Here is a 27769-nt window from a genome sequence, read left to right on the forward strand (position 1 = left end):
GTGGTAGTAGTAGTAGTAGGCCTACCAGTGGGCCCCTCCCTAATCAGCTGAAACTCGAGAGGAATGCCGACGCTGCAGCTCCTAAACCCGATGGACTGCCTCTCCAGTCCCGGTGCCTGTCGGAGCAGGTCGGTGTAGCGGGGCACGGTCGAACTTTAGGCAACATGTCAACAGTGAACAGCAGCAGCACCGGCCGCCGGGCCGTGGTCCTGGCGGGTCGGTACTGGTCCCAGCCCGCCTCCTCTCCAGCTCCCCAGCGGAGGATGTTCAGACCGCCGCGGCGCCTAGTGAGCTCCAACGCCGCGGGCGACGGGAGCAAGACCGCGGCTTGGGCCCAGCTGCAGGAGGACGCCACCGGCCCGCTGACGACCCAGGACCGCCATTTGCGGTCCCACCGGACCCTGATCTACCGGGATGTAAAGGCGTTCCTGAAGGAGATCGGCGGGGACCCGCGTGAGGCGCGATACTGGCTCACCCAGTTCCAGAGAGCCTCCGCGGCGCACGCTCCGGCGTTCGCGGTCCTGGAGGTGATTCAGAAAGTTTGGGTTTTATTGAAATACAAAACTACAGCCTGTACGGAGCCGATATTAACGACTGGAAAGAAGAAAAAAGCGGTTGTATTTATTACACCGCTATAACATGTGATTACGAAGAGATGTTGAATGGACAATTATTATCATCTACTAATTCAAAGCAAACACAAAAGAAACTCATCTCGCGCTGGACGTCATGCTGTGTTCTTCATCATATTTACCTCTTCATCCTATTCACCACCTTATTTTCCCTTGTCTTTTTTTTCCGTACTCCTAATTTCACTAGAAAAGTGGAACGTTTGACATTTCTTTGTCATTATAGCCCATAACAGAGCCCCTTAGTTATATCGAGTAAACTATTGATTGAACAATAAACGCGTCGCTACTCGTCCCCTCACAAAAAAGGCTGACATGAACACGTTACCGCAATTATCATAGTTATAGTGTGTTACGTAGTGTACTGTGTTGTGTAGTGTGTTAGTGTGTTGTGAGTTGTACTATACAGAGGTAGGGGCTCCACGAGCGTAACATAAGGTGCCGGTTCCGCTGAATATGGAGCGTTGTGACGTCATCCATCAGGACGGCAGAGGAAACACTCCATATTTGGCACATTGAGGGCGGGACTTGATTGCCAGTCTTGCATTATTTGCAAGACTCATTCATGTTAAAATTCTCTCTCTACCTCTCTCTTTCTCTGCCTGTCTCTACCCATCTCCTCTCTTTACTTCTCCCCTTTCTTTGCCTCTCTCTCTCTTTCTCTCTCTCTCTCTCTCTCTCTCTCTCTCTCTCTCTCTCTCTCTCTCTCTCTCTCTCTCTCTCTCTCTCTCTCTCTCCCCCCCCCCCCCCCCCCCCAGCTGGACCACTCGGTCTTCGAGAGCCGGGACCTGGTCCACAAGCTGGCCTTCGCGCTCTCCTTCCTGCAGCGGATGGACATGAAGCCGGTGGTGGTGATGGGGCTGGCGGGCGGGGCGCCGGCGGAGCAGCGCCGCCTGCTGGTGGAGGACTGCAAGCTGCTGACGGAGGTGCTGCAGCAGCACTCGGCCACCGTGCTGCCCTTCTTCTCCGCCGAGGCCATGCTGAGCCTGCAGGAGCCCCCCCACAGGTACACACACACACACACACACACACACACACACACACACACACACACACACACACACACACACACACACACACACGACACCCCCCACAGGTACACACACACACACACACACAGACACACAGGACACCCCCACAGGTACACACACACACACACAGGACACCCCCCACAGGTACACACACACACACACACAGGACACCCCCCACAGGTACACACACACACATACACACACACAGGACACCCCCCACAGGTACACACACACACACACACACAGGACACCCCCACAGGTACACACACACACACACACACAGGACACCCCCCACAGGTGCACACACACACACACACACACACAGGACACCCCCCACAGGTGCACACACACACACACACACACACACACACAGCCCCCCCCCCGGGTACACACACACACACACACACACACACAGGACACCCCCCACAGGTACACACACACACACACACACACACACAGGACACCCCCCACAGGTGCACACACACACACACACACACACACACACAGCCCCCCCCCCGGGTACACACACACACACACACACACACACAGGACACCCCCCACAGGTACACACACACACACACACACACACACAGGACACCCCCCACAGGTGCACACACACACACACACACACACACACACAGCCCCCCCCCCGGGTACACACACAATGTAAACAAAAAAGTGATAACCCTGATGATAACCCATTGCCCCCCCCCCAGTGCGGCCCCCCCGGTGGTGGCGGTGGACGCCGGCCTGCTCCAGTGGAGTCTGGACTGCGGGGCGGTGCCGCTGGTCTGCCCCGTGGGCCGCGACCAGGGGGGGGGCTCGGTGCCGCTGGACGCCGGAGAGGTGACGGCGGCCATCTGCAGAACGCTGCAGCCACACAAGGTCATGATCCTGACCCGGGGGGGCGGGCTGCGGAACCAACAGGGACAGGTAGGGGGCGCCAGCACGGGGACAGGAACCGGTTTATAGTGGAGGAACCTGGCTCATATAACCAGGACCTGAGGGTTACATTAACCCCGTAACTGGAACAAGGTTTATATAACTACTGTATAAACCTGGTTTATATACCAGTCATAAGAACAAGGTTTATATAACTAGTGTATAAACCTGGTTTATATACCAGTCATAAGAACAAGGTTTATATAACTAGTGTACAAACCTGGTTCATGTCTTTACTAGTCCTTATACATGAATGAGGGTCCATTCTGCCGGGGGCCGGGCTGAAGGCTGGAGGAGGCAGTGAGACCCGGGGTGGGGTCCTTGGAGGATTTCAGGGTTTTCTTGAGAACGTATTTAAATGCGGGGGGAATCTAAATACCTGCTGGTGGTTTTGCACTCAGATTGTTTGTAGTTAAGATATGTTAAGATCACAACACAAAGGTAACAGACAGTCTAATCCTAGGGGCAGGAGCCCTACCAAACCACGCCCACCTAAGGTTAATGTGGGCGTGGCCCCCAGGTGCTGGGCTCCGTCCAATCAGAATCAGCCTGGTGATTGTAGTTGTGGCCCCCAGGTGCTGGGCTCCGTCCAATCAGAATCAGCCTGGTGATTGTAGTTGTGGCCCCCAGGTGCTGGGCTCCGTCCAATCAGAATCAGGCTGGTTACTGTAGGCGTGGCCCCCAGGTGCTGGGCTCCGTCCAATCAGAATCAGCCTAGTGATTGTAGTTGTGGCCCCCAGGTGCTGGGCTTCATCCAATCAGAATCAGGCTGGTTAATGTAGGCGTGGCCCCCAGGTTTTGGGCTCCATCCAATCAGAAACAGGCTGGTGAATGTAGCGTGCCCCCAGGTGCTGGGCTCCATCCAATCAGAATCAGGCTGGTTAATGTAGGCGTGGCCCCCAGGTTTTGGGCTCCATCCAATCAGAAACAGGCTGGTGAATGTAGCGTGCCCCCAGGTGCTGGGCTCCATCCAATCAGAAACAGGCTGGTGAATGTGGGCGTGGCCCCCACGTTTTGGGCTCCATCCAATCAGAAACAGGCTGGTTAATGTGGGCGTGCCCCCAGGTGCTGGGCTCCGTCTCGGTCCCGGCCGACCTGCCCGGGTTGCTGAGCGCCCCCTGGCTGCGGCCGGAGGAACAGCGGCGGGTGGAGACCATCGCCCGGCTGCTCAACCAGCTCCCCAGGGACTCCTCCGCCGTCATCACCTCCGCCTGCACCCTGCTGACGGAGCTGTTCAGCCACCGGGGTACACACACACTATACACAGAGGTACACACACACTATACACAGAGGTACACACACACACACACACACACACACACACTATACACAGAGGTACACACATACTATACACGGCGGTACACACACACTATACACGGAGGTACACACACACTATACACAGAGGTACACACACACACACACTATACACAGAGGTACACACACACTATACACAGAGGTACACACACACTATACACGGAGGTACACACACACTATACACGGCGGTACACACACACAATACACAGAGGTACACACACACTATACACAGAGGTACACACACTATACACAGAGGTACACACGCACACACACACTATACACAGAGGTACACACACACACACACTATACACAGAGGTACACACACACACACAGACACACACACAATACACAGAGGTACACACACAATACACAGAGGTACCACACACACACACACACTATACACAGAGGTACACAAAAACACACAATATACACAAAGAGGGGACCATTCATCTTGAGGATGTTTCCCCACCATAGCGGACCACATTAGGTAAACGTTTTGTGTGTGTGTGTCTCTCTCTATCTACTAGGTTCTGGAACCCTCTTTAAGAACGCAGACCCCATACACAGGTGAGGAACATTCTCATGCAGAACACCTTTCAGTGGAAATAATGTTTGTGTCTAATGTGTGTGTAGTAATGTGTGTGTAATGTGTATGTCTGTGTGTGTAATGTGATTGTTATGTGGGTGTCTTTTTGTAGGTACTCATCCCTGAAGCAGGTGGTAATGTGTGTGTCAGTGTGTAGTGATGTTTGTGTAATTTGTGTGTCTGTGTGTAGGTACTTGTCCCTGAAGCAGGTGGTATTGTGTGTGTCACTGTGTGTCTGTGTTGTAATGCGTGAGTCTGGTGTGTAATGTGTATGTTATGTGTGTGTCTGTAGGTACTCGTCCCTGCAGCAGGTGGGAATGTGTGTCAGTGTGTGTGTGTGTGTAGTAATGTGTGTGTCTGTGTGTAGGTACTCATCCCTGCAGCAGGTGGTAATGTGTGTGTCTGTGTGTAGTAATGTGTGTGTCTGTGTGTGGGTACTCGTCCCTGCAGCAGGTGGTAATTTGTGTGTCTGTGTGTGTCTGTGTGTGTCTGTGTAGGTACTCGTCCCTGCAGCAGGTGGTAATGTGTGTGTCAGTGTGTGTCTGTGTGTAGTAATGTGTGTGTCTGTGTGTAGGTACTCGTCCCTGCAGCAGGTGGTAATGTGTGTGTCAGTGTGTGTCTGTGTGTAGTAATGTCTGTGTCTGTGTGTAGGTACTCGTCCCTGCAGCAGGTGGTAATGTGTGTGTCAGTGTGTGTCTGTGTGTAGTAATGTCTGTGTCTGTGTGTAGGTACTCGTCCCTGCAGCAGGTGGACACCACGCGCCTGCTGGCTCTCATCAACTCGTCGTTCGAGCGGACGCTGAGCGAGAGCTACCTGGAGAAGCTGGAGTCACGGCTGCACTCCATCTACCTGTCAGAGGGGTCAGCGCATGCACACACACACACACACACACACACACACACACAGCTCTGCTCTCTGCCAATCAAGAACCTCAGGAGGTCCACCCTGGAGGTCACCTCCGTCACCTGACGGTGCGTGTATCCTCTGTCCAGCTACAGCGCGGTTGCCGTGGTCACCAAGGAGCAGGTGGCCAGCGCCACGCCCTACCTGGACAAGTTTGTGGTGAGCAGCAGCCTGCAGGGCCAGGGGACGGGCCACCTGCTGTGGGACTACATCAGACAGGACCTGGGCCGGCTCTTCTGGAGGTCCAGAGCCTGCAACAGGATCAACCCCTGGTGAGACACGCAGACAGACAGACAGGCAGCCCGACACACACCCAGACTGACCAGAGACAGGTTGCTGTATCGGGGCTGAAGGTACTTTAAACAACTGAAAAAGGGCTAACTGTAACGGGCTGTACTTTAAACATGCTAACTGTAACACCACTTACCCGCTGCATCCGTCCGTTGACGGATCTCAATGACTTTGCATGGGGCGATCCCGAAATGCATTGTGGGTCCGTCCGTCCCGTCGGCTCCGTCGAGAAAATTTAAACTTTTCAGGCTGCAACGGACCCGTCAGCCAATCAGATCATGGCTCCGTCGGCAAATACCACTCCCCTATCCGTCAGGGGGAGTGGTCACACCTTCCGTCGTCCGTTGACGGATGGATGCAGTGGGCAAGCTGCGTAACGGAGCTAACTGTAACGGGGCTGACTGTGACGGTGTTGACTCTGCAGGTACTTTAAACATGTTGACTGTAACGGTGTTGACTCTGCAGGTACTTTAAACATGTTGACTGTAACGGTGTTGACTCTGCAGGTACTTTAAACATGTTGACTGTAACGGTGTTGACTCCTCAGGTACTTCAAGCACTGTAATGGGGCTGACTGTGACGGTGTTGACTCTGCAGGTACTTTAAGCACTGTGACGGGAGCTTCGTGAGCGGCGAGTGGACGGTGTTCTGGGTGGGGCTGACGGACATCAGAGACTCCTACGAGCTGGTGGAGTACGCCAGGAGCCTCCCCGACTCCTTCATCGCCCAATCAGGGACCAGAGCCCCCGTGCCCCCCGGCTGACCTGGCCCCACCCACCGGCTGAAGGAACCTTCTGGGACACGCTTCCCATTGGCTGAGGGAACACTTTACACTCTTCCCATTGGCTGAAGGAACATTCTGGAACCCTGGAGTTCTACGCCGTAGAGCGCTGGCTCTGGGAGAAATTACACAATAAAGACCAGGAAACACCAGTCTTGAGTTTTGTTCCACACACAGTAGGTTAGCTAGGGGTAACCAAGGGTCTACAGTAGGACGTGTACACCAGAAGGTTTAGGCTGAGAGTCCGTTGGATGGGGGCAGGATGTTGGTGACGGTGCTATTCTGGGTAACTTTACATCCAGAAGGGTTTGTATGAATGGGCGGTCTTATGTATCGAAATCTACTGCAGTCATGAGCTTTGAATGAAGTCTTGACAAAAGAGAGAAAGGGGTAGTCTCCCTGCTCGTACTGACCTGTGGGGGGGGCACCGCCTCTTGCTGGTAACCATAGATACAGCAGGGATGGTCTGAGCAGCTGCAAGGGTCCCATTGGACAGGTCAGTATGAGCCACCTACACCGTTCTAAACTACATTCATACAGTCAGCATACATGAAAACAGTCCATGGAGAACATTGTTTTATTATGGAAAATCATTCATCATCATGACAACCGTTCTCAAATCTGTACAATCAATAAATAAACAAAGTGAGGGCGTGGCAGCATTCAGTGTTAGTGTTCAACACGTCTCTGGACGGGGCGTAAAAAGCATTCAAAAACTGGATCCAGGATCCAGTCCAGGGGAGCTCCCGTCCCGGGACCCCCCAGGAGAGAGTCTGCCTGGGGTCCAGATCCTTCTCTGGATCCCCCTCCCATGCGTCTCTGCTCTGACAGGTGCACTCCCCTCTCCTCAGGCCCCTCCCCCTCTCCTCAGGCCCCTCCCCCTCTCCTCAGGCCCCTCCCCCTCTCCTCAGGCCCCTCCCCCCTCCACTAGGAGATCTTGCAGTTGCTTCGGGTGCAGCTCTGGGGGGGGCTCTGGGGGGGGCGGACCGCCTTGTTCCTCTTCAGGCTGTTGCCCTTGGAGCCGGCGGGGCCGCTGGCCAGCGAGTACGAGCGTCCGTGCATCATGACGGCGTTCATCCCGTTGGCCATGGAGAACGACTTCAGGTGGGACTTGATGGCCACCGGCAGCGGCAGCTTGTCGATGAGGTGGACCGGAGTGCAGGACACGATGGCCCGGCAGCACAGGTCCTGCAGAGTGAAGACTGGGACACAACGGACCGGTCAACACTGGAGACCCAGGACCAGTCTAACACTGGAGACCATAGACCGGCTTAACACTGGAGACCCTAGACCGTTCAACACTGGAGACCCAGGACCAGTCAACACTGGAGACCATAGACCGGCTTAACACTGGAGACCCTAGACCGGTCAACACTGGAGACCCAGGACCAGTCAACACTGGAGACCATAGACCGGCTTAACACTGGAGACCCTAGACCGATCAACACTGGAGACCATAGACCGATCAACACTGGAGACCCAGGACCAGTCAACACTGGAGACCATAGACCGGCTTAACACTGGAGACCTAAAGGAGCGGCCGGAGGTCTAGGTCTAGAGGCCTAGGTCTAGAGGCCTAGGTCTAAAGGCCTAGGTTCTAGGTCTAGAGGCCTAGGTTCTAGGTCTAAAGGCCTAGGATCTAGGTCTAGAGTCCTAGGTCCTAGGTTCTAGGTCTAGAGGCCTAGGTCTAAAGGCCTAGGTCTAGAGGCCTAGGTTTAAAGGCCAAGGTCCAGGTACTAGGTCTAGAGGCCTAGGTTCTAGGTCTAAAGGCCTAGGTTCTAGGTCTAGAGGCCTAGGTCCTAGGTCCTAGGTGGGCTCACCTCGGTTGGGCCTCCAGAACTTCTCCATGCCGTGCCTCATGAGGACGATCCGGGACAGCTCGGTGAACGACTCGATGACGTTGAAGTTGCACAGCGGGCTGACCTCGAAGAAGGTCATGCCGTTCTTCTCGGCGTAGGCGCGGGCCTGCTCCGTGGGCACCTGCCGCTTGAAGGCCAGGTGGAGCCGGTTCCCCACCAGGATCCGGGGGACCCCTGGTGCATGCTGGAAGGAAAGACGCTAGGTTACCCCTGGTGCATGCTGGGAGCAGAGACGCTAGGTGCTCCTCCTCCTCCTCCTCACCACCTCCTCTTCCTCCTCCTCCTCACCACCACATCCTCCTTACCTCGTCTATTTCTGTGATCCACCGGTCAATCCCGTCAAATGACCATCGATTTGTGATGTCATAAACCAGCAGGATCCCCTGCAAGGAAAACACAGGGACACCGTCCATAAATACACACACACACACACGCACACCGTCCATAAATACACACACACACACACACACACACACACAGGGACACCGTCCATAAATACACACATACACACACACACACACACAGGGACACCGTCCATAAATACACACACACACACACACAGGGACACCGTCCATAAATACACACACACACACACACACACACACACACACAGGGACACCGTCCATAAATACACACACACACAGGGACACCGTCCATAAATACACACACACACACACACAGGGACACCGTCCATAAATATACACAGATACATACATACACACATACATATATACACACATACGTACATAGATATACAAAAACACACACAAATACACACATACATATATATACACATACATATATACATATATACATACATACATACATACATACATACACACATACATTTACACACATACTTATTTATCGATATATTTATATAGTGTCCATATGAATAAGGATATATAGTATAATGTTATTACTATATCAGTGTTATATATATAGATATTAGTTTTATGATAGAAATATATTAGTGATACATAATATATATTAGTATGTTGTACAACATATGTTTATAAATATGAACCTCACCTGAGCCCCGCGGGAGTACGACCGGAAGATGGTGCAGAAGCGGCCCTGACCCGAGGTGTCCCTGGAGGGAGGAACATGACCGTTAACCATAACCATAACCATAACCATAACCATAACCTTAACCATAACCATAACCTTAACCATAACCATAACCATAACCATAACCTTAACCTTAACCATAACCTTAACCATAACCATAACCATAACCATAACCTTAACCTTAACCATAACCATAACTCCTGTTGACGAGGAGCGGGGGGGAGGAACATGACCGTTAACCATAACCATAACCATAACCTTAACCATAACCATAACCTTAACCATAACCATAACTCCTGTTGACGAGGAGCGGGGGGGAGGAACATGACCGTTAACCATAACCTTAACCTTAACCATAACCATAACCTTAACCATAACCATAACTCCTGTTGACGAGGAGCGGGGGGGAGGAACATGACCGTTAACCATAACCTTAACCTTAACCATAACCATAACTCCTGTTGACGAGGAGCGGGGGGGAGGAACATGACCGTCTGTTAACCTTAACCTTAACCTTAACCATAACCATAACTCCTGTTGACGAGGAGCGGGGGGGAGGAACATGACCGTCTGTTAACCTTAACCTTAACCTTAACCATAACCTTAACTCCTGTTGACGAGGAGCGGGGGGGAACATTACAGGAGAGGTTCACTGCACTCTGGTTGACCCTGGGCAGGTTAGGGTCACAGGATAATAACCAGCCTGTTATAGGATAATAACCAGCCTGTTATAGGATAATAACCAGCCTGTTATAGGATAATAACCAGCCTGTTATAGGATGATAACAGCCTGTTATAGGATAATAACCAGCCTGTTATAGGATGATAACAGCCTGTTATAGGATGATAACAGCCTGTTATAGGATAATAACCAGCCTGTTATAGGATGATAACAGCCTGTTATAGGATAATAACAGCCTGTTATAGGATGATAACCAGCCTGTTATAGGATAATAACCAGCCTGTTATAGGATAATAACAAGCCTGTTACAGGATAATAACCAGCCTGTTACAGGATGATAAGCAGCCTGTTATAGGATGATAACCAGCCTGGTATAGGATAATAACCAGCCTGTTATAGGATGATAACCAGCCTGTTACAGGATAATAACCAGCCTGTTATAGGATGATAACCAGCCTGGTATAGGATGATAACCAGCCTGTTATAGGATGATAACCAGCCTGTTATAGGATGATAACCAGCCTGTTACAGGATAATAACCAGCCTGTTACAGGATAATAACCAGCCTGTTATAGGATGATAACCAGCTTGTTACAGGATAATACCAGCCTGTTATAGGATAATAACCAGCCTGTTATAGGATAATAACCAGCCTGTTATAGGAGAATAACCAGCCTGTTATAGGATGATAACCAGCCTGATCCCCTAGGTCATCATAGGATAATAACCAGCCTGTTATAGGATAATAACCAGCCTGTTATAGGATAATAACCAGCCTGTTATAGGATGATAACCAGCCTGATCCCCTAGGTCATCATAGGATAATAACCAGCCTGTTATAGGATAATAACCCGCCTGTTATAGGATAATAACCAGCCTGTTATAGGATAATAACCAGCCTGTTATATGATAATAACAGCCTGTTATATGATAATAACAGCCTGTTATATGATAATAACAGCCTGTTATAGGATAATAAGTAGTCTGTTATAGGATAATAACCAGCCTGTTATAGGATAATAACCAGCCTGTTATAGGATAATAACCAGCCTGTTATAGGATGATAACCAGCCTGTTATAGGAGAATAACCAGCCTGTTATAGGATGATAACCAGCCTGTTCCCCTAGGTCATCATAGGATAATAACCAGCCTGTTATAGGATAATAATAACCAGCCTGCATCTCCCTGGAGGGCTTGAATCTCAGTTATCCCCTCCAGGTTAGTAGATCTTACCAGAGCTCCAGTTTGACCCTTCTGCCGTCCAGCAGGATGGTGGTGGTCTTGTAGTCGATGCCTGCAACAGAGAAAGAGAAACACCAGGGGGGCTTCACTCTTCTCACACTGCAGCAGATATCAACACAGTGAGAGTTGTCTATCAACATGTCATGTCGGAGGCTGTGTGTGTGTGTATGTGTGTGTGTACCGCTGCTGTAGGCGTAGGGAGACTCCGCGGACCCGTCCTGTAGGCTGTCCAGGATCTCCCCCTTGCCCACGTCGCTGTCACCGACCAGGAGGAACTTCAGCAGGTAGTCGTAGCTCTTCACCGGGCTACCCTGGCTGCCCATCGCCTCCCCGGCCGATCGGGAACCGTTTGAAGAGCCCTTTGTCCCGGGATGTCGCGACTCGGCGGACTCTGGGCAGGTCCTGTCGTGTGTAGGTTCCAGTTCCACTCGCTGAGTTCGAACCCGGTCCAGTGGAGTAAGGCGGACTGAAGCCGTGTGTGTCACTGCGTTCACGAACTGGGGCTTATCAAAGCTATGAGCGCACTGCAGTGTGTAGTCCCACCGACACCCGGACTAAAGCCGAGCTCACCGCCTCCGTAGACCCGGACCAGGGACAGCGCGCCCGGCGTTCATGACCAAAACAACACGCTGAGCGGCTCTGGGGCTGCTGGATGAACAACAAGCTAGCTAGCATAGCACAGGTAGCACACCTAGCCTAGCCGAGGCTACGTGTGGGTTTATAGTTAATGACACCCAGTGGAGGTACTGCGGTAACCGACAGCTCTAAATTAATATCCCGATAGAATATTCATCTTAACAGCTTTATTCTGATGAGCCACGGATTGATTCTGATGCTAGCGAGCTAACAGTTAGCACTAGGAGGCTAGCTGGTCGTCAAGCGGGTCTGGAGACGACAAAGAGCCGGAGCACCGGGGTCTCCACCGGGTATCCGCGGGCTGGAGGTCCCTCGAATAGAGGAAGAAATGTTCTCCGCGGTCAGTCACCCAGGTCTTTATGAGAGGACTCGAACCATCAAACCCAAACCCGTCCATCTTGCTCCATCCTGGGGACTCCTCTACCAACCCGCCGCTGAAGGGTCCTCAGAGCTCCTGGCCCCGCCCCCAGGGGAATCCAAGCCCACCTGGTCTTATGATAGGCCACCTATTCCAAAGGTCCCGCCCACCCATTGCTGCGATAGGATGTTCTGGAACTAAGTCAACAGTTCTGTCCACAGGGCATCCAGATGGTAATGATAACAAAGGTGATTGCATTGTGAATAAATACAATGGAGATAAGTCTATTATATATTTATATAGAATACTGCTTAACATAAATAAACAGCCTACTAACATTACAACTACACAAATGATTGAACATAACCATGACATTACTAATTACCAAAATATCATACAATACTATAGAACTATAAATATACAATTATGACTATATGAATGAGAAAGTGTAGGCATAGACAAAGTATTGCCAGAGCAGCTATCTTTACAATCAACACAGCCGATATAGGCATTCAACAGCCTTCTGGCTGTATCTAACGCATGAGGCAGCATTCTGGCTGTGTGTCAGCTTGTAGCCGGCTGTATCTAACACTTATAGCAGCATTCTGACTGTGTGTCAGCTTGTAGCCGGCTGTATCTAACACATATAGCAGCATTCTGACTGTGTGTCAGCTTGTAGCCAGCTGTATCTAACACATATAGCAGCATTCTGACTGTGTCAGCTTGTAGCCAGCTGTATCTAACACATATAGCAGCATTCTGGCTGTGTGTTAGCTTGTAGCCGGCTGTATCTAAGTGATGCCCGTTATTCTGGTAGCATCACATCACCCTCATTCATGGGGAGGTAAGGACTGGTTTGAGTTGAGGTTCTCTCCACACACAACCACAGGGATGAGCCGTTAGTTTATAATATTAGTTTTTAATAGTAGAAAAACACATGATCAGACACATTGTATTAAAAGAGAACGTTGGCACCAGTTCACCTCCAGCTCTACATCGACCAATCACAGAGAGGCATGGTCCTCAGCTAAACAGGTTTCAGACATGTCTAATGTTACGGAATGTTCCCCAGCCAATCAGACAAAATGGGGCGGGACTTAATATTACTTCCACAGATCAACACAAACAAAAATAGTCAATGAGAAAAAAAAACAATAGAAACAGATTTAACTCAAACAAAACAATCAAGTCCTAGGATGAACGTAACGGACGCTGCCCCCCTCATTGGTTCATTAGTGCAGGGTTAAAACAATTTAACTACAACTAGAACTGAGACTAGAACTACAGCACACGCCAGGGAGAGACATCATAACAACACAGAACCAGCACCATGTTCACACCTGGTCCACAGCCACACCCTCTGTCCCCACGGCAACTCCTCCAGGCCACTGCGTGCGCTAACACACGCGCGCGCACAAACATGCACACTTTTAGTGTTTGGGGGGTCAGTCTGTCTTGGTGGTCGTGTGTTTGGGGGGTCAGTCTGTCTTGGTGGTCGTGTGTTTGGGGGGTCAGTCTGTCTTGGTGGTCGTGTGTTTGGGGGGTCAGTCTGTCTTGGTGGTCTTGTGTTTGGGGGGTCAGTCCCTCTTGGTGGTCTTGTGTTTGGGGGGTCAGTCTGTCTTGTTGGTCTTGTGTTTGGGGGGTCAGTCCCTCTTGGTGGTCTTGTGTTTGGGGGGTCAGTCTGTCTTGGTGGTCGTGTGTTTGGGGGGTCAGTCTGTCTTGGTGGTCGTGTGTTTGGGGGTCAGTCTGTCTTGGTGGTCTTGTGTTTGGGGGGTCAGTCTGTCTTGGTGGTCGTGTGTTTGGGGGGTCAGTCTGTCTTGGTGGTCGTGTGTTTGGGGGTCAGTCTGTCTTGGTGGTCTTGTGTTTGGGGGGTAAGTCCCTCTTGGTGTTGTTGTGTTTGGGGGGTCAGTCTGTCTTGGTGGTCGTGTGTTTGGGGGGTCAGTCTGTCTTGGTGTTGTTGTGTTTAGGGGGTCAGTCTGTCTTGGTGGTCTTGTGTTTGGGGGGTCAGTCTGTCTTGGTGGTCTTGTGTTTAGGGGGTCAGTCTGTCTTGGTGGTCGTGTGTTTGGGGGGTCAGTCTGTCTTGGTGGTCTTGTGTTTGGGGGGTCATTCTGTCTTGGTGGTCTTGTGTTTGGGGGGTCAGTCTGTCTTGGTGGTCGTGTGTTTGGGGGGTCAGTCCGTCTTGGTGGTCTTGTGTTTGGGGGGTCAGTCCCTCTTGGTGGTCGTGTGTTTGGGGGGTCAGACTGTCTTGGTGTTGTTGTGTTTGGGGGGTCAGTCCCTCTTGGTGGTCTTGTGTTTGGGGGGTCAGTCCCTCTTGGTGGTCTTGTGTTTGGGGGGTCAGTCTGTCTTGGTGTTGTTGTGTTTGGGGGGTCAGTCTGTCTTGGTGGTCGTGTGTTTGGGGGGTCAGTCTGTCTTGGTGTTGTTGTGTTTGGGGGGTCAGTCTGTCTTGGTGTTGTTGTGTTTGGGGGGTCAGTCTGTCTTGGTGGTCATGTGTTTGGGGGGTCAGTCTGTCTTGGTGTTGTTGTGTTTGGGGGGTCAGTCCCTCTTGGTGGTCGTGTGTTTGGGGGGTCAGTCCCTCTTGGTGGTCTTGTGTTTGGGGGGTCAGTCCCTCTTGGTGGTCTTGTGTTTGGGGGGTCAGTCTGTCTTGGTGGTCTTGTGTTTGGGGGGTCAGTCTGTCTTGGTGGTCTTGTGTTTGGGGAGTCAGTCTGTCTTGGTGTTGTTGTGTTTGGGGGGTCAGTCCCTCTTGGTGGTCGTGTGTTTGGGGGGTCAGTCCCTCTTGGTGGTCTTGTGTTTGGGGGGTCAGTCCCTCTTGGTGGTCTTGTGTTTGGGGGGTCAGTCTGTCTTGGTGGTCTTGTGTTTGGGGGGTCAGTCCGTCTTGGTGGTCTTGTGTTTGGGGGGTCAGTCTATCTTGGTGGTCTTGTGTTTGGGGGGTCAGTCTGTCTTGGTGGTCTTGTGTTTGGGGGGTCAGTCTGTCTTGGTGGTCTTGTGTTTGGGGGGTCAGTCCGTCTTGGTGGTCGTGTGTTTGGGGGGTCAGTCCGTCTTGGTGGTCGTGTGTTTGGGGGGTCAGTCCGTCTTGGTGGTCTTGTGTTTGGGGGGTCAGTCTGTCTTGGTGGTCTTGTGTTTGGGGGGTCAGTCCGTCTTGGTGGTCTTGTGTTTGGGGGGTCAGTCTGTCTTGGTGGTCTTGTGTTTGGGGGGTCAGTCCGTCTTGGTGGTCTTGTGTTTGGGGGGTCAGTCCGTCTTGGTGGTCGTGTGTTTGGGGGGTCAGTCCGTCTTGGTGGTCTTGTGTTTGGGGGGTCAGTCCGTCTTGGTGGTCTTGTGTTTGGGGGGTCAGTCTGTCTTGGTGGTCTTGTGTTTGGGGGGTCAGTCCGTCTTGGTGGTCTTGTGTTTGGGGGGTCAGTCTGTCTTGGTGGTCTTGTGTTTGGGGGGTCAGTCCGTCTTGGTGGTCTTGTGTTTGGGGGGTCAGTCTGTCTTGGTGGTCTTGTGTTTCCAGGGGTACACCAGCTCCCCCACGAAGAGCTTCCTGAGCAGGGCGCCCCAGGAGTCCGGCGGGTAGCAGCTGTAGGTGGGGGTCCGGTAGGTCTGGACCACCGAACCGAACCCCAGAGCGTTCATCTACGGAGACAGCACACAAGGAGTGTGCGTGTGTGAGAGTGTGCGTTAGTGAGTGCGAGCGTGTGTGTGTGTGAGTGTGTACTTGATGTGTGTGAGTGTGTACTTGATGTGTGTGTGTGTGTGTGTGTGTGTGTGAGAATGTGTGTTACCTCCATAAGCAGATGTAAGGCGGTCCCAGGCTCATCAGACAGAACTCGAAACTTCACCCCCTCTGCAAGCAAACACAATTTACACTCACAAACACACATTACATACACACACAAAGTGCGTACACACACACACTCACACACACACACACATCAAGTACACACACACAAACACTGAACAGCACTTACCAGCCAGGCGGTACGGTGTGAAGACGCGGAGGCCGAGGGCGAACACGGGGAAGGAGTTGATGAGGTCCACACTGAGGTGCAGCACGCCCTGCAGAGCCACCACCATCAGGCGCAGCTGGGGCACAAAACAAACGCACCTCCGTCACCATCACACGCTGTCTGCTCCGAAGAGCCCCGTGCGGACGGACGAACCACACGCACTGCGGTTACCATGGTGAACACCAGGTAGTAGAGGGCCGTGGTGGGCAGCAGGAACAACAGGATGGTGAAGAGGAGGGTCCCGATGAAGAGCTGGAAGACAGACACAGTGAGTCCACACACACACACACACAAACGCACACCTGGTCAGGTGAGGTAGTTACCTGGTCAGGTGAGGTAGTTACCTGGCCAGGTGGGTTAGTTACCTGGTCAGGTGGGTTAGTTACCTGGTCAGGTGAGGTAGTTACCTGGTCAGGTGGGTTAGTTACCTGGTCAGTTGAGGTAGTTACCTGGTCAGGTGGGTTACTTACCTGGTCAGGTGGGTTAGTTACTTGGTCAGGAGGGTTAGTTACCTTGTCAGGTGAGGTAGTTACCTGGTCAGGTGGGTTAGTTACTTGGTCAGGAGGGTTAGTTACCTGGTCAGGTGAGGTAGTTACCTGGTCAGGTAAGGTAGTTACCTGGTCAGGTGGGTTAGTTACCTGGTCAGGTGGGTTAGTTACCTGGTCAGTTGAGGTAGTTACCTGGTCAGGTGAGGTAGTTACCTGGTCAGGTGGGTTACTTACCTGGTCAGTTGGGCTAGTTACTTGGTCAGGAGGGTTAGTCACCTTGTCAGGTGAGGTAGTTACCTGGTCAGGTGGGTTAGTTACTTGGTCAGGAGGGTTAGTTACCTGGTCAGGTGAGGTAGTTACCTGGTCAGGTAAGGTAGTTACCTGGTCAGGTGGGTTAGTTACCTGGTCAGGTGGGTTAGTTACCTGGTCAGGTGGGTTAGTTACCTGGTCAGTTGAGGTAGTTACCTGGTCAGGTGGGTTAGTTACCTGGTCAGGGGAGGTAGTTACCTGGTCAGGTGGGTTAGTTACCTGGTCAGGTGGGTTAGTTACCTGGTAAGTTGAGGTAGTTACCTAGTCAGGTGGGTAAGTTACCTGGTCAGGTGAGGTAGTTACCTGGTCCAGGTCGTAGCAGCACGAGTCGACTCTCTGCCGCAGAACGTTCCACTTCCTGCCTCTGAAGAGTCTCCAGAGAGAACAGAGACCGTAGAGCTTCATACAGTAGAGCCTGAAGAGAGAGAGAGAGAGAGAGAGAGAGAGAGAGAGAGAGAGAGAGAGAGAGAGAGGGAGAGGAAGGGAGAGAGAGAGAGAGAGAGAGAGAGAGAGAGAGGGATTATCATTATGGAATGGAAGAGAGGAGGAGGAGGAAGGGAGGAGGTGATGAGGTGGAGGTGGTGCACCTGGCTCCGTAGACGTAGAAGCAGTAGATGTGGAAGGTGAGGAGGGCCAGCATGTCCGACAGCAGGGAGAGGGCGAAGGTCAGGCCCAGGGCCGCGGACAGACCTCCATACCACAGGATCACCTCCAGGAAGGGAGCCAGCAGCCGCAGGTAGCCTGGACACACACACTGCTGGTGAGGGGGAGGAGTGCGCGCGCGTGTGTGTGTGTGTGCGTAACCGTGTGTGTGTGTGTGCATGCGTGTGACTGTGTGTTTGTTTGTTTGTGTTTTTGTGACTGTGACTGTGACTATGTGTGTGTGTGTGTGTGTGTGTGTGTGTGTGTGTGTGTGTGTGTGTGTGTGTGTGTGTGTGTGTGTGTGTGTGTGTGTGTGTGTGTGTGTGTGTGTGTGTGTGTGTGTGCGTGTGTGCTCACTGATCCAGAGGTGGATGTGGTAGAGGAAGAAGCGCCCCAGCACCTGGTCCAGGGCTCGGTTCATCTTCAGTCCGGCCGGAGCTCCCATCAGCCACTGGAGCAGCTCCTCCAGCTCCTTGGAGACACGCTACACACACAGTTACACACACAGTTACACACAAACACACACACACAGTTACACACACACACAGTTACACACACACACAGTTAAACACAGTTACACACAAACACACACAGTTACACACACAGTTATACAAACACACACAGTTACACACACAGTTACACACACACACACAGTTACACACACACAGTTACACACACACACACAGTTACACACACACACACAGTTACACTCAAACACACACAGTTACACACACACACAGTTACACACACACACACACACAGAAACACAGTTACACACACACAGCTACACACACACAGTTACACACACACACAGTTAAACACACACACAGTTACACACACACATCCCCCCAGCTCCCTCCCACTGGGAGCGCTTACGTCGGCGGCGGGCATCAGGGCGCTGGCCAGGCGGGCCAGCCTCTGCTCCCGGTAGAGCCAGGAGATGAAGAGCAGCCCCAGGGAGACGTCCAGCAGCACGGACACCAGCACGTTGGCCTTCCTGAGGACCGCCGTTAGCTTAGCACCGGACAACAGACAGCAGGGCTGGGCCTGGGTTACCTCATGAGGTGTGTGTGTGTGTGTGTGTGTGTGTGTGTGTGGTACCTCATGAAGTGTGTGTGTGTGTGTGTGTGTGTGTGTGTGTGTGTGTGTGTGTGTGCTACCTCATGAGGTGGGTGTGGGTGTGTGCTACCTCATGAGGTGTGTGTGCGTGTGTGTGTGTTACCTCATGAGGAGTGTGTGTGTGTGTGTGTGTGTGTGTGTGCTACCTCATGAAGTGTGTGTGCGTGTGCGTGTTTGTGTAACCTCATGAGGAGTGTGTGTGTGTGTGTGTGTGTGTGTTACCTCATGAGGTGTATGCGTGTGTGTGTGTTACCTCATGAGGTGTGTGTGTGTGTTACCTCATGAGTTGTGTGTGTGCTACCTCATGAAGTGTGTGTGAGTGTGTGTTACCTCATGAAGTTTGAGTGTGTGTGTGTTACCTCATGAGATGTGTGTGTGTGTTACCTCATGAAGTGTGTGTGAGTGTGTTACCTCATGAGGTGTGTGTGTGTGTGTGTGTGTGTGTGTGCTACCTCATGAAGTGTGTGTGGCTGGTGGCTCTGTCTAAGGAGGCGACGGTCTTCATGTGGGCGGTCCTGTGGCTCAGCTGAACGCAGGAGGACAGCTTACTGGACAGGAAGCGCAGAGGAGCGAGGTTTAGCAGCCTGAGGAGGAGGAGAAGTAGGAGGAGGGGGAGGAGGAGGGGGAGGAGGGGGAGGGGGAGGAGAGGGAGGAGAAGGAGGGGGGGAGGAGAAGGGGGAGGAGAGGGAGGAGGAGGAGCAGGAGGAGGAGGAGGAGGAGGGGGAGGAGGAGGGGGAGGAGGAGGAGCAGGAGCAGGAGGAGGAGCAGGAGCAGGAGGAGGTTATTAAAGTTTTTCTTTGCAAATATGCCGACTCCATCATGGGTGGACACGGAAACGGCTTTTTGTATGTCTATGTCTACACACACATGTATGTGCGTGTGTGTGTGTATGTGCGTGTGTGTGCGTGCGTGTGACTGTGTACCGTGTGCCTGTGACCCAGCCCCAGGCGCCCAGCACCCAGGCCAGCAGCAGGCAGAGCGGGGTGGAGGCCAGCTTCATCAGCTCCACCAGGATGCTGGCCTCCCGGCCCTCCGACTGCCAGTGGCTCATCTTCAGCGGCCCGTCGTCGTACTTATCCTTCAGGAAGAGCGGCTCGCTGCGGGCCACCGTCCAGAACATCTGGAGCACACACCGGGACACTTAGGACACTTCGAGGGCACTTAGGACACTTAGAGGACACTTAGAGGGCACTTAGGACACTTAGAGGACACTTAGAGGGCACTTAAAGGACACTTAGAGGGCACTTGGAGGGCACTTGGGGGGCACTTAGGGGGCACACCGGGACACTTAGGGGACATCACTTAGCTTTGAGGACACTTTGAGGACATCTGGACACTTAAAGGAATCTTAGGGGACACTTAGGGAACACTCAGCTTAGAGGACACTTAGAGGACAGTACAGAGCCTCTTAAACCCAGGTGTGCTCACCTGTCTGAGTTCTGAGGTTTCCTCCGAGTCGGGCGGGGCTGGGCTCTCCAGGGGGTGGAGCTGGGACACCATCACCCTTCTCTGGTCGTAGTGGACGAAGATGACTCTATCCTTCTCCTCCTCCTCCTCCTCCTTCTCCTCCTTCTCTGTACCATCACCCTCAGCCTGCTCCTCCTTCTTCTCCTCCTCCTCCTTCTCCACCTTCTCCTCCTTCTGTGTCTGTCCATCTCCTCCATCTGCTCCAAGTGAGGAACACAGCAGCACACATCTAACCAACGAGAACTTTCCTCCAGAAGCTACAGAATCACCAGAAACATGAGGAGGCGAGACTCTGGGACAAGCCTCACTAAAGGACAGATTATACTTCAAAATAGTTTAATCCCCCCCTCCCCCGGGGGCAGCTAGCCCCAAACCCCCCCCCCCCCCCCCCCCTCTCACCTATGGCCAGCGGGAGCAGCTGGCAGCTGAAGCCGGTCTGGCCCACCTCCCGGCTGACCTGCAGCCAGCGGCTCTGGGGGAAGATGGTGCGGAGGTCCCTCAGGAAGGAGTCCAGACCCTCCTGCTTCTCACTGGGCATGCTCCACGAGCCCAGCACCTCCACCGGCACCTGGCTCTGGGCCTGGACCTGCACACACACACACACACACACACACACACACACACACACACACACACACACACACACACACATTAACATGACGTCACTGAATATCTCTGCGGGACATTCGCCCCTTTCACCCTTACTGCCCTCTTAGAGGTAACAACAGGTTCCGACTGACCTGAGGTACTGAGAGGTTCTAACTGACATGTTGGAGGTTCCGAGAGGCCCTAACGTACCTTCTGGAGGTACTGCTTCACGGTGCTGGGGATGAAGGGGTAGTGGATGACGGCCAGCACCACGGCCGTGTCGCGGCCGGGCAGCCAGCGGCCCACCAGCAGCCCGCTGGCCGCGAGGTTGCAGCATTGCGGGAAGAAGACCTTCAGCACCATGACGACCACCGCGGGACGCCGCTGCTCAGTCGACGATCCGCTGGGAACACAACCGGGAGAGAGTCCGTTATTCTCAACGCAGACAGCAGTAGTGACGCTGACCTCATTTCCACCAGTAGCGATCGAACAGTCTCCGCGCTGTCGCTATGGTAACGCAGCCCGCGGCGGGGTCACAGCGACCAGTGAACCGAACTGGGGCTGAAACGGCGACCTTACGTTAAGAGTAACACACACACACACACACACACACACACACACACACACACACACACTACGTGTTTACGATGATGAACTACTGACGCGTCCAACATCTGGAACCGATCCCTGACCGACGATACATTCACATCATGAACCTTTAATCCTGACCCGGACCCGGGTCATTAGATAGTTACCTGACTCGATGCCCGGGTTAAGATGGGAGGCAGCTAGATCATGGGTGGAGACCAGCGACTAGACAAGTCATATATGTGTATTATAATATCGAATAATAATCTACGTTATCAAATATAATGAATTGAAAGAGAGGGGACGGAGGTCGCCATCTTGGTTGTTGATAGTCCGTTGTAAAATCCCTCCGGTGGGAAACAAAACAAACAAAACATGGTTCTGCCTGACAGGGGCTCATACTGTACAAATACAGACACTTGTCTTGTCTATTAATCCATCGATAGATATATCCTGATGTATCGACAAACAAATGAATGTATTATATAGATGCAGATCAAAGTAGATCAACTTACAGTCAAACGTCCGAATGTCCGTCCGCTCCTGGAGGTTTGGTGAGGAGAGCCTACGGGAGAGAACGAGTCGCTTATTATGGAGTCAGGGTGAAGGCTCGCTGAGAAGCGATATACTTTTATTATTCATACTGATAAAAGGGTGAACGAGAAAATACTGGCGAGTTAAAGAACTACAATTAATGAGAGCGCTCAGAGTACAGAACTACAGTTCCCACTTCACAGCGGTCGCTCAGTAGCGGCCATCCGGTCGCATGTGTCTCTGATGTTGATCGCTACTTTTATCATTCATTCATTAAGCTTCATTAAGGTTCATTACGACCCACTACAGTCTCCATGGAGGACAGGGCGGCTTTACTGAGTACATTTCAAGCCTCGTTTTTTGCAATGACTCGTTTGTCTCCTCTTCACTGGGAGGTAAGGTCGGTGATCACACATAACACAACTCTTCTACTTTACATCGGGTTGTTTTGAATCTATTTTCCATCTCAGAGGCTTCGAGGAGAGCTGGAAAAAGACAAGTCCCCTGAATTGATAGCAGCGATTTTGAAAAAGGTAACAAAACTTCCTTCTACTGGCTAACTTTACTCAAGATAATATCATACAGTTAGTGATGGAATAGTAATGCTGTGATAACGTACAGTAACGTGAAGTCCTCCTCCTGAAGACCAGTCTGAGTCCTCTGGCTCAGAAACACCCGCCGTCCGCCAAGTACCGGAGATCTTTCCTCACGGAGCTCATCACGATGGTGGGTCTGAAGTTTGGTTCGTTCTGAACATTAGGATCCAGAGCTCACACGTTGTAACGTAGAAAACCGCACCTCTGTATCTCAGTGTACAGAGACACACTATCTGATGGCAGTTGTTTATCTAAAACACCGTGTGTATGTGTGTGCGTGTGTTTGTACAGCTGGAACAAATGTGTCTGGAACCGCTAGATGAGCTGTATGAGGGTCTGGCCGGCGTCCTCAGCGATCAGAAGAGTGAAGACTGCTACAAGACCTACCTACTGGTATGAATACTAGTACTACACTACTATCATAATACTACTACATTACTAAAATACCTACCTACTGGTATAACAACTGTAGTACTATCATAATACTACTACAATACCTACCTACTGGTATAACAACTGCAGTACTATCATAATACTACTACAAGACCTACCTAATGGTATGAATACTAGTACTACACTACTATCATAATACTACTACAATACCTACCCTCTGGTAGGACTACTGCAGTACTATCATAATACTACTACCAATACTACCCTCTGGTAGGACTACTGCAGTATTATCATAATACTACCAGCCCTACCTACTGGAAGGACTACTGCAGTACTATCATAATACTACTACAAGACCTACCTAATGGTATGAATACTAGTACTACACTACTATCATAATACTACTACAATACCTACCCTCTGGTAGGACTACTGCAGTACTATCATAATACTACCAGCCCTACCTACTGGAAGGACTACTGCAGTACTATCATAATACTACTACCAGTGCTACCCTCTGGTAGGACTACTGCAGTACTATCATAATACTACTACCAGTGCTACCCTCTGGTAGGACTACTGCAGTACTATCATAATACTACTACCAGTGCTACCCTCTGGTAGGACTACTGCAGTACTATCATAATACTACTACCAGTGCTACCCTCTGGTAGGACTACTGCAGTACTATCATAATACTACTACCAGTGCTACCCTCTGGTAGGACTACTGCAGTACTATCATAATACTACTACCAGTGCTACCCTCTGGTAGGACTACTGCAGTACTATCATAATACTCCTACCAGTGCTACCCTCTGGTAGGACTACTGCAGTACTATCATAATACTCCTACCAGTGCTACCCTCTGGTAGGACTACTGCAGTACTATCATAATACTCCTACCAGTGCTACCCTCTGGTAGAACTACAGCACCATCACAGGGGATCAGGGTGTGAGGATGCTCTGTGTTGCAGCCTGGCGGGGGGGCGGTGACTCTGACGGAGAGCGTGGCGCTGGTCTCCCAGGGAACCACGGGCCTGGTCACCTGGGAGGCCGGGCTGCATCTGGCCGAGTGGGCCGGGGAGCGCCAGGAGGCCTTCAGCGGCAGGTACGCTCACACACCTTTACACAGGTACGCTCTGACAGCGTTATACAGGTACACCATTATACAGGTACGCTCTGACAGTGTTATACAGGTAACATGTGACACACCTTCATACAGGTACACCATTATACAGGTACGCTCTGACACCGTTATACAGGTACCATGTGACACACCTTCATACAGGTACACCATTACAAAGGTGCACTTTGACACCGTTATACAGGTAACATGTGACACACCTTCATACAGGTACACCATTATACAGGTACGCTCTGACACCGTTATACAGGTACCATGTGACACACCTTCATACAGGTACACCATTATACAGGTACGCTCTGACACCGTTATACAGGTACCATGTGACACACCTTCATACAGGTACACCATTACAAAGGTGCACTTTGACACCGTTATACAGGTAACATGTGACACACCTTCATACAGGTACACCATTACAAAGGTGCACTTTGACACCGTTATACAGGTAACATGTGACACACCTTCATACAGGTACACCATTATACAGGTACGCTCTGACACCGTTATACAGGTACCATGTGACACACCTTCATACAGGTACACCATTACAAAGGTGCACTTTGACACCGTTATACAGGTACCAGACCTTCATACAGGTACCATGTGACAAACCTTTACACAGGTACCATGTGACACACCCGTTAATCAGGTAGCAGGTATGCTGAGACACCTTTATACAGGCACCCTGGGACCACCCGGTTACACACAGGTACCACACTAGCATCTGTTCTAGAGGCACCACACACGGCTCTCTCTAGGGTGGAGCTGGGCTGACGGTGTGTCTCTCTTTAGGGTGGTGCTGGAGCTGGGCTGACGGTGTGTCTCTCTCTAGGGTGGTGCTGGAGCTGGGCTGACGGTGTGTCTCTCTTTAGGGTGGTGCTGGAGCTGGGCTGACGGTGTGTCTCTCTCTAGGGTGGTGCTGGAGCTGGGCTGACGGTGTGTCTCTCTCTAGGGTGGTGCTGGAGCTGGGCTGACGGTGTGTCTCTCTCTAGGGTGGTGCTGGAGCTGGGCTGACGGTGTGTCTCTCTCTAGGGTGGTGCTGGAGCTGGGCTGACGGTGTGTCTCTCTCTAGGGTGGTGCTGGAGCTGGGCTGACGGTGTGTCTCTCTCTAGGGTGGTGCTGGAGCTGGGCTGACGGTGTGTCTCTCTCTAGGGTGGTGCTGGAGCTGGGCTGACGGTGTGTCTCTCTTTAGGGTGGTGCTGGAGCTGGGCTGACGGTGTGTCTCTCTTTAGGGTGGTGCTGGAGCTGGGCTGACGGTGTGTCTCTCTTTAGGGTGGTGCTGGAGCTGGGCTGACGGTGTGTCTCTCTTTAGGGTGGTGCTGGAGCTGGGCTGACGGTGTGTCTCTCTCTAGGGTGGTGCTGGAGCTGGGCTGACGGTGTGTCTCTCTCTAGGGTGGTGCTGGAGCTGGGCTGACGGTGTGTCTCTCTTTAGGGTGGTGCTGGAGCTGGGCTGACGGTGTGTCTCTCTTTAGGGTGGTGCTGGAGCTTGGCTGACGGTGTGTCTCTCTCTAGGGTGGTGCTGGAGCTGGGCTGACGGTGTGTCTCTCTCTAGGGTGGTGCTGGAGCTGGGCTGACGGTGTGTCTCTCTCTAGGGTGGTGCTGGAGCTGGGCTGACGGTGTGTCTCTCTCTAGGGTGGTGCTGGAGCTGGGCTGACGGTGTGTCTCTCTTTAGGGTGGTGCTGGAGCTGGGCTGACGGTGTGTCTCTCTCTAGGGTGGTGCTGGAGCTGGGCTGACGGTGTGTCTCTCTTTAGGGTGGTGCTGGAGCTGGGCTGACGGTGTGTCTCTCTTTAGGGTGGTGCTGGAGCTGGGCTGACGGTGTGTCTCTCTCTAGGGTGGTGCTGGAGCTGGGCTGACGGTGTGTCTCTCTCTAGGGTGGTGCTGGAGCTGGGCTGACGGTGTGTCTCTCTCTAGGGTGGTGCTGGAGCTGGGCTGACGGTGTGTCTCTCTTTAGGGTGGTGCTGGAGCTGGGCTGACGGTGTGTCTCTCTCTAGGGTGGTGCTGGAGCTGGGCTGACGGTGTGTCTCTCTCTAGGGTGGTGCTGGAGCTGGGCTGACGGTGTGTCTCTCTCTAGGGTGGTGCTGGAGCTGGGCTGACGGTGTGTCTCTCTCTAGGGTGGTGCTGGAGCTGGGCTGACGGTGTGTCTCTCTCTAGGGTGGTGCTGGAGCTGGGCTGACGGTGTGTCTCTCTTTAGGGTGGTGCTGGAGCTGGGCTGACGGTGTGTCTCTCTTTAGGGTGGTGCTGGAGCTGGGCTGACGGTGTGTCTCTCTTTAGGGTGGTGCTGGAGCTGGGCTGCGGGGTGGGGCTGACGGGGCTGGTGGTGTGCCGCGGCTGCAGCCCCTCCCGCTACGTGTTCAGTGACTGCCACCCCAGCGTCCTGCGGAGACTCCGGGCGAACCTGGAGCTCAACGGCCTGGGGGAGGGGCCTCCTGGTGGCGCCGAGGGTGGAGGCGTGGTCAGGGTGGAGGAGCTGGACTGGGAGTCGGTCAGCGAGGAGCGACTCCGAGAGATCGGAGCCGACACCGTCATCGCTTCAGGTACGTTCTACTCCTGAGTCCGGTCCCCTCAGTGATGGTTACTGAACAACGCCCACGGGACTGTTGCCGGTCACAATCTCTTTAGTGGAAATACATTTTTATTTACATTGTTTGTGTCCTACGACATCACGTCTACACCAAGTCCCTGATCTATGACATCTCTTCTACTACTCTCCCTGTGTTGTTTCAGACGTGGTCTATTCTACCGTGTTGTGTTTCAGAAGAGGTCTTCTCTACTGTGTTGTGTTTCAGCTGTGGTCTACTCTACTGTGTTGTGTTTCAGCTGTGGTCTACTCTACTGTGTTGTGTTTCAGCTGTGGTCTACTCTACTGTGTTGTGTTTCAGACGTGGTCTACTCTACTGTGTTGTGTTTCAGACGTGGTCTACGACCCCGACATCCTCCCCGGTCTGGTGAGGATGCTCTCCATGGTTCTCAGGTGTTCCTCCCCAGGAGCTCCTCAGGTCTTCATCTGCTCACCGATCCGAAACCCAGACACATACAACAGCTTCAAGAGGCAGCTAGGTAACGCCTTCCATCCGTCCTATTGGTCCACAGCCCTCCTGATGTCGAATGTGTTTTTCGTAAAAATCATGAATATTAATGAGGGGATAGCTGCAAATTATTAAATCACGCTGGTTTAAATTCCAGATCCAATTCAAAAAGGCTGAAATCGGTCACGTGACTGCAGGGAAGATAACTTAACTTGTCATGTATATTAAACTAACGTTAGTCAAACGCATTTCTCTGATAGGGTTACGGTTAGGGTAAGGGTTAGGAGTCCGCGTGCGAGTTTGACTGACTAGGCTGCCTATCCAATCCTAGCGCTTGAGGTGGGACGTTTTCCAGATTGCGCCTACGAAAAACACAGTCGCCTCCTGCTGGCACTAAACAGCCTTGTTGTTTGTTTGTTTGTTGGTTCAGAGGCGGCGGGGGTCGGTTATGAGGTCATCAGTGGAGCGGGGAGACAGGTGTTGTCCTACCAGAGAGCGTCCGCCATCGAGATGATGCAGCTGACGTTAGACACACAATAAAGCTTTATTTACTCACAACA

General features: G+C 52.2%; 4 protein-coding genes across 5 annotated transcripts; 2 read left to right on the plus strand and 2 right to left on the minus strand.

Moving 5' to 3' along the window:
- Positions 1 to 102: 102 nt before the first annotated feature.
- nags (N-acetylglutamate synthase) lies at positions 103 to 6882 on the plus strand. The gene is made up of 8 exons (XM_079745861.1): positions 103 to 527; positions 1388 to 1635; positions 2377 to 2593; positions 3668 to 3848; positions 4444 to 4483; positions 5231 to 5362; positions 5495 to 5677; positions 6294 to 6882. Exons 1-8 carry the CDS (start codon positions 165 to 167, stop codon positions 6457 to 6459), a joined length of 1530 nt encoding a protein of 509 aa, XP_079601987.1. The 5' UTR covers positions 103 to 164; the 3' UTR covers positions 6460 to 6882.
- A 522-nt stretch (positions 6883 to 7404) lies between these two features.
- rab40c (RAB40c, member RAS oncogene family) lies at positions 7405 to 12403 on the minus strand (the record flags this gene model as incomplete). The annotated part of the gene is made up of 6 exons (XM_079745964.1): positions 11514 to 12403; positions 11324 to 11384; positions 9369 to 9429; positions 8642 to 8719; positions 8298 to 8520; positions 7405 to 7679 (listed from the first exon to the last, which is right to left on the minus strand). Exons 1-6 carry the CDS (start codon positions 11653 to 11655, stop codon positions 7405 to 7407), a joined length of 840 nt encoding a protein of 279 aa, XP_079602090.1. The 5' UTR covers positions 11656 to 12403.
- Positions 12404 to 15628: 3225 nt separating this feature from the next.
- Positions 15629 to 21832, minus strand: pigq (phosphatidylinositol glycan anchor biosynthesis, class Q). 2 transcript variants are annotated; one of them, XM_079746822.1, is made up of 14 exons: positions 21678 to 21832; positions 21133 to 21325; positions 20734 to 20920; positions 20296 to 20531; positions 19791 to 19987; positions 19320 to 19451; positions 18625 to 18745; positions 18106 to 18232; positions 17694 to 17847; positions 17410 to 17521; positions 16481 to 16561; positions 16271 to 16385; positions 16085 to 16146; positions 15629 to 15935 (listed from the first exon to the last, which is right to left on the minus strand). In XM_079746822.1, the coding sequence occupies exons 2-14, from the start codon at positions 21283 to 21285 to the stop codon at positions 15783 to 15785; spliced, it is 1830 nt and encodes a 609-aa protein (XP_079602948.1). In that variant the 5' UTR covers positions 21286 to 21325; positions 21678 to 21832; the 3' UTR covers positions 15629 to 15782. The 2 variants fall into 2 exon arrangements, with proteins under 2 accessions (XP_079602948.1, XP_079602947.1); XM_079746821.1 differs by having other exon boundaries at positions 20296 to 20534.
- A 435-nt stretch (positions 21833 to 22267) lies between these two features.
- Positions 22268 to 27767, plus strand: eef2kmt (eukaryotic elongation factor 2 lysine methyltransferase). The gene is made up of 8 exons (XM_079745566.1): positions 22268 to 22439; positions 22515 to 22577; positions 22690 to 22770; positions 22932 to 23033; positions 24010 to 24143; positions 26455 to 26717; positions 27094 to 27240; positions 27640 to 27767. Exons 1-8 carry the CDS (start codon positions 22359 to 22361, stop codon positions 27747 to 27749), a joined length of 981 nt encoding a protein of 326 aa, XP_079601692.1. The 5' UTR covers positions 22268 to 22358; the 3' UTR covers positions 27750 to 27767.
- The last annotated feature ends 2 nt before the right edge of the window (positions 27768 to 27769 follow it).

The sequence above is a fragment of the Pollachius pollachius genome, assembly GCF_949987615.1.
Source record: "Pollachius pollachius genome assembly, chromosome: 11".
In the NCBI taxonomy this organism is placed as follows: Eukaryota; Metazoa; Chordata; class Actinopteri; order Gadiformes; family Gadidae; genus Pollachius; species Pollachius pollachius.

What these genes read in the sequence shown, in the direction of transcription:
- nags (XM_079745861.1), top strand. Translation starts at nt 165, where the DNA reads ATGTCAACAGTGAACAGCAGCAGCACCGGCCGCCGGGCCGTGGTCCTG. An exon ending in GGAGCTGTTCAGCCACCGGG is followed by an intron (nt 3,849 to 4,443) that starts GTACACACACAC and finishes TCTATCTACTAG; the next exon opens with GTTCTGGAACCCTCTTTAAG. An exon ending in TCCATCTACCTGTCAGAGGG is followed by an intron (nt 5,363 to 5,494) that starts GTCAGCGCATGC and finishes TCCTCTGTCCAG; the next exon opens with CTACAGCGCGGTTGCCGTGG.
- pigq (XM_079746821.1), bottom strand. Translation starts at nt 21,285, where the DNA reads ATGGTGCTGAAGGTCTTCTTCCCGCAATGCTGCAACCTCGCGGCCAGC. An exon ending in CCCTGATGCCCGCCGCCGAC is followed by an intron (nt 18,233 to 18,624) that starts GTAAGCGCTCCC and finishes CTGTGTGTGTAG; the next exon opens with CGTGTCTCCAAGGAGCTGGA. An exon ending in ACTACCTGGTGTTCACCATG is followed by an intron (nt 16,386 to 16,480) that starts GTAACCGCAGTG and finishes TTTGTGCCCCAG; the next exon opens with CTGCGCCTGATGGTGGTGGC.
- eef2kmt (XM_079745566.1), top strand. Translation starts at nt 22,359, where the DNA reads ATGGAGGACAGGGCGGCTTTACTGAGTACATTTCAAGCCTCGTTTTTT. An exon ending in TGTCTCCTCTTCACTGGGAG is followed by an intron (nt 22,440 to 22,514) that starts GTAAGGTCGGTG and finishes TTTCCATCTCAG; the next exon opens with AGGCTTCGAGGAGAGCTGGA. An exon ending in CAGCTTCAAGAGGCAGCTAG is followed by an intron (nt 27,241 to 27,639) that starts GTAACGCCTTCC and finishes TTGTTGGTTCAG; the next exon opens with AGGCGGCGGGGGTCGGTTAT.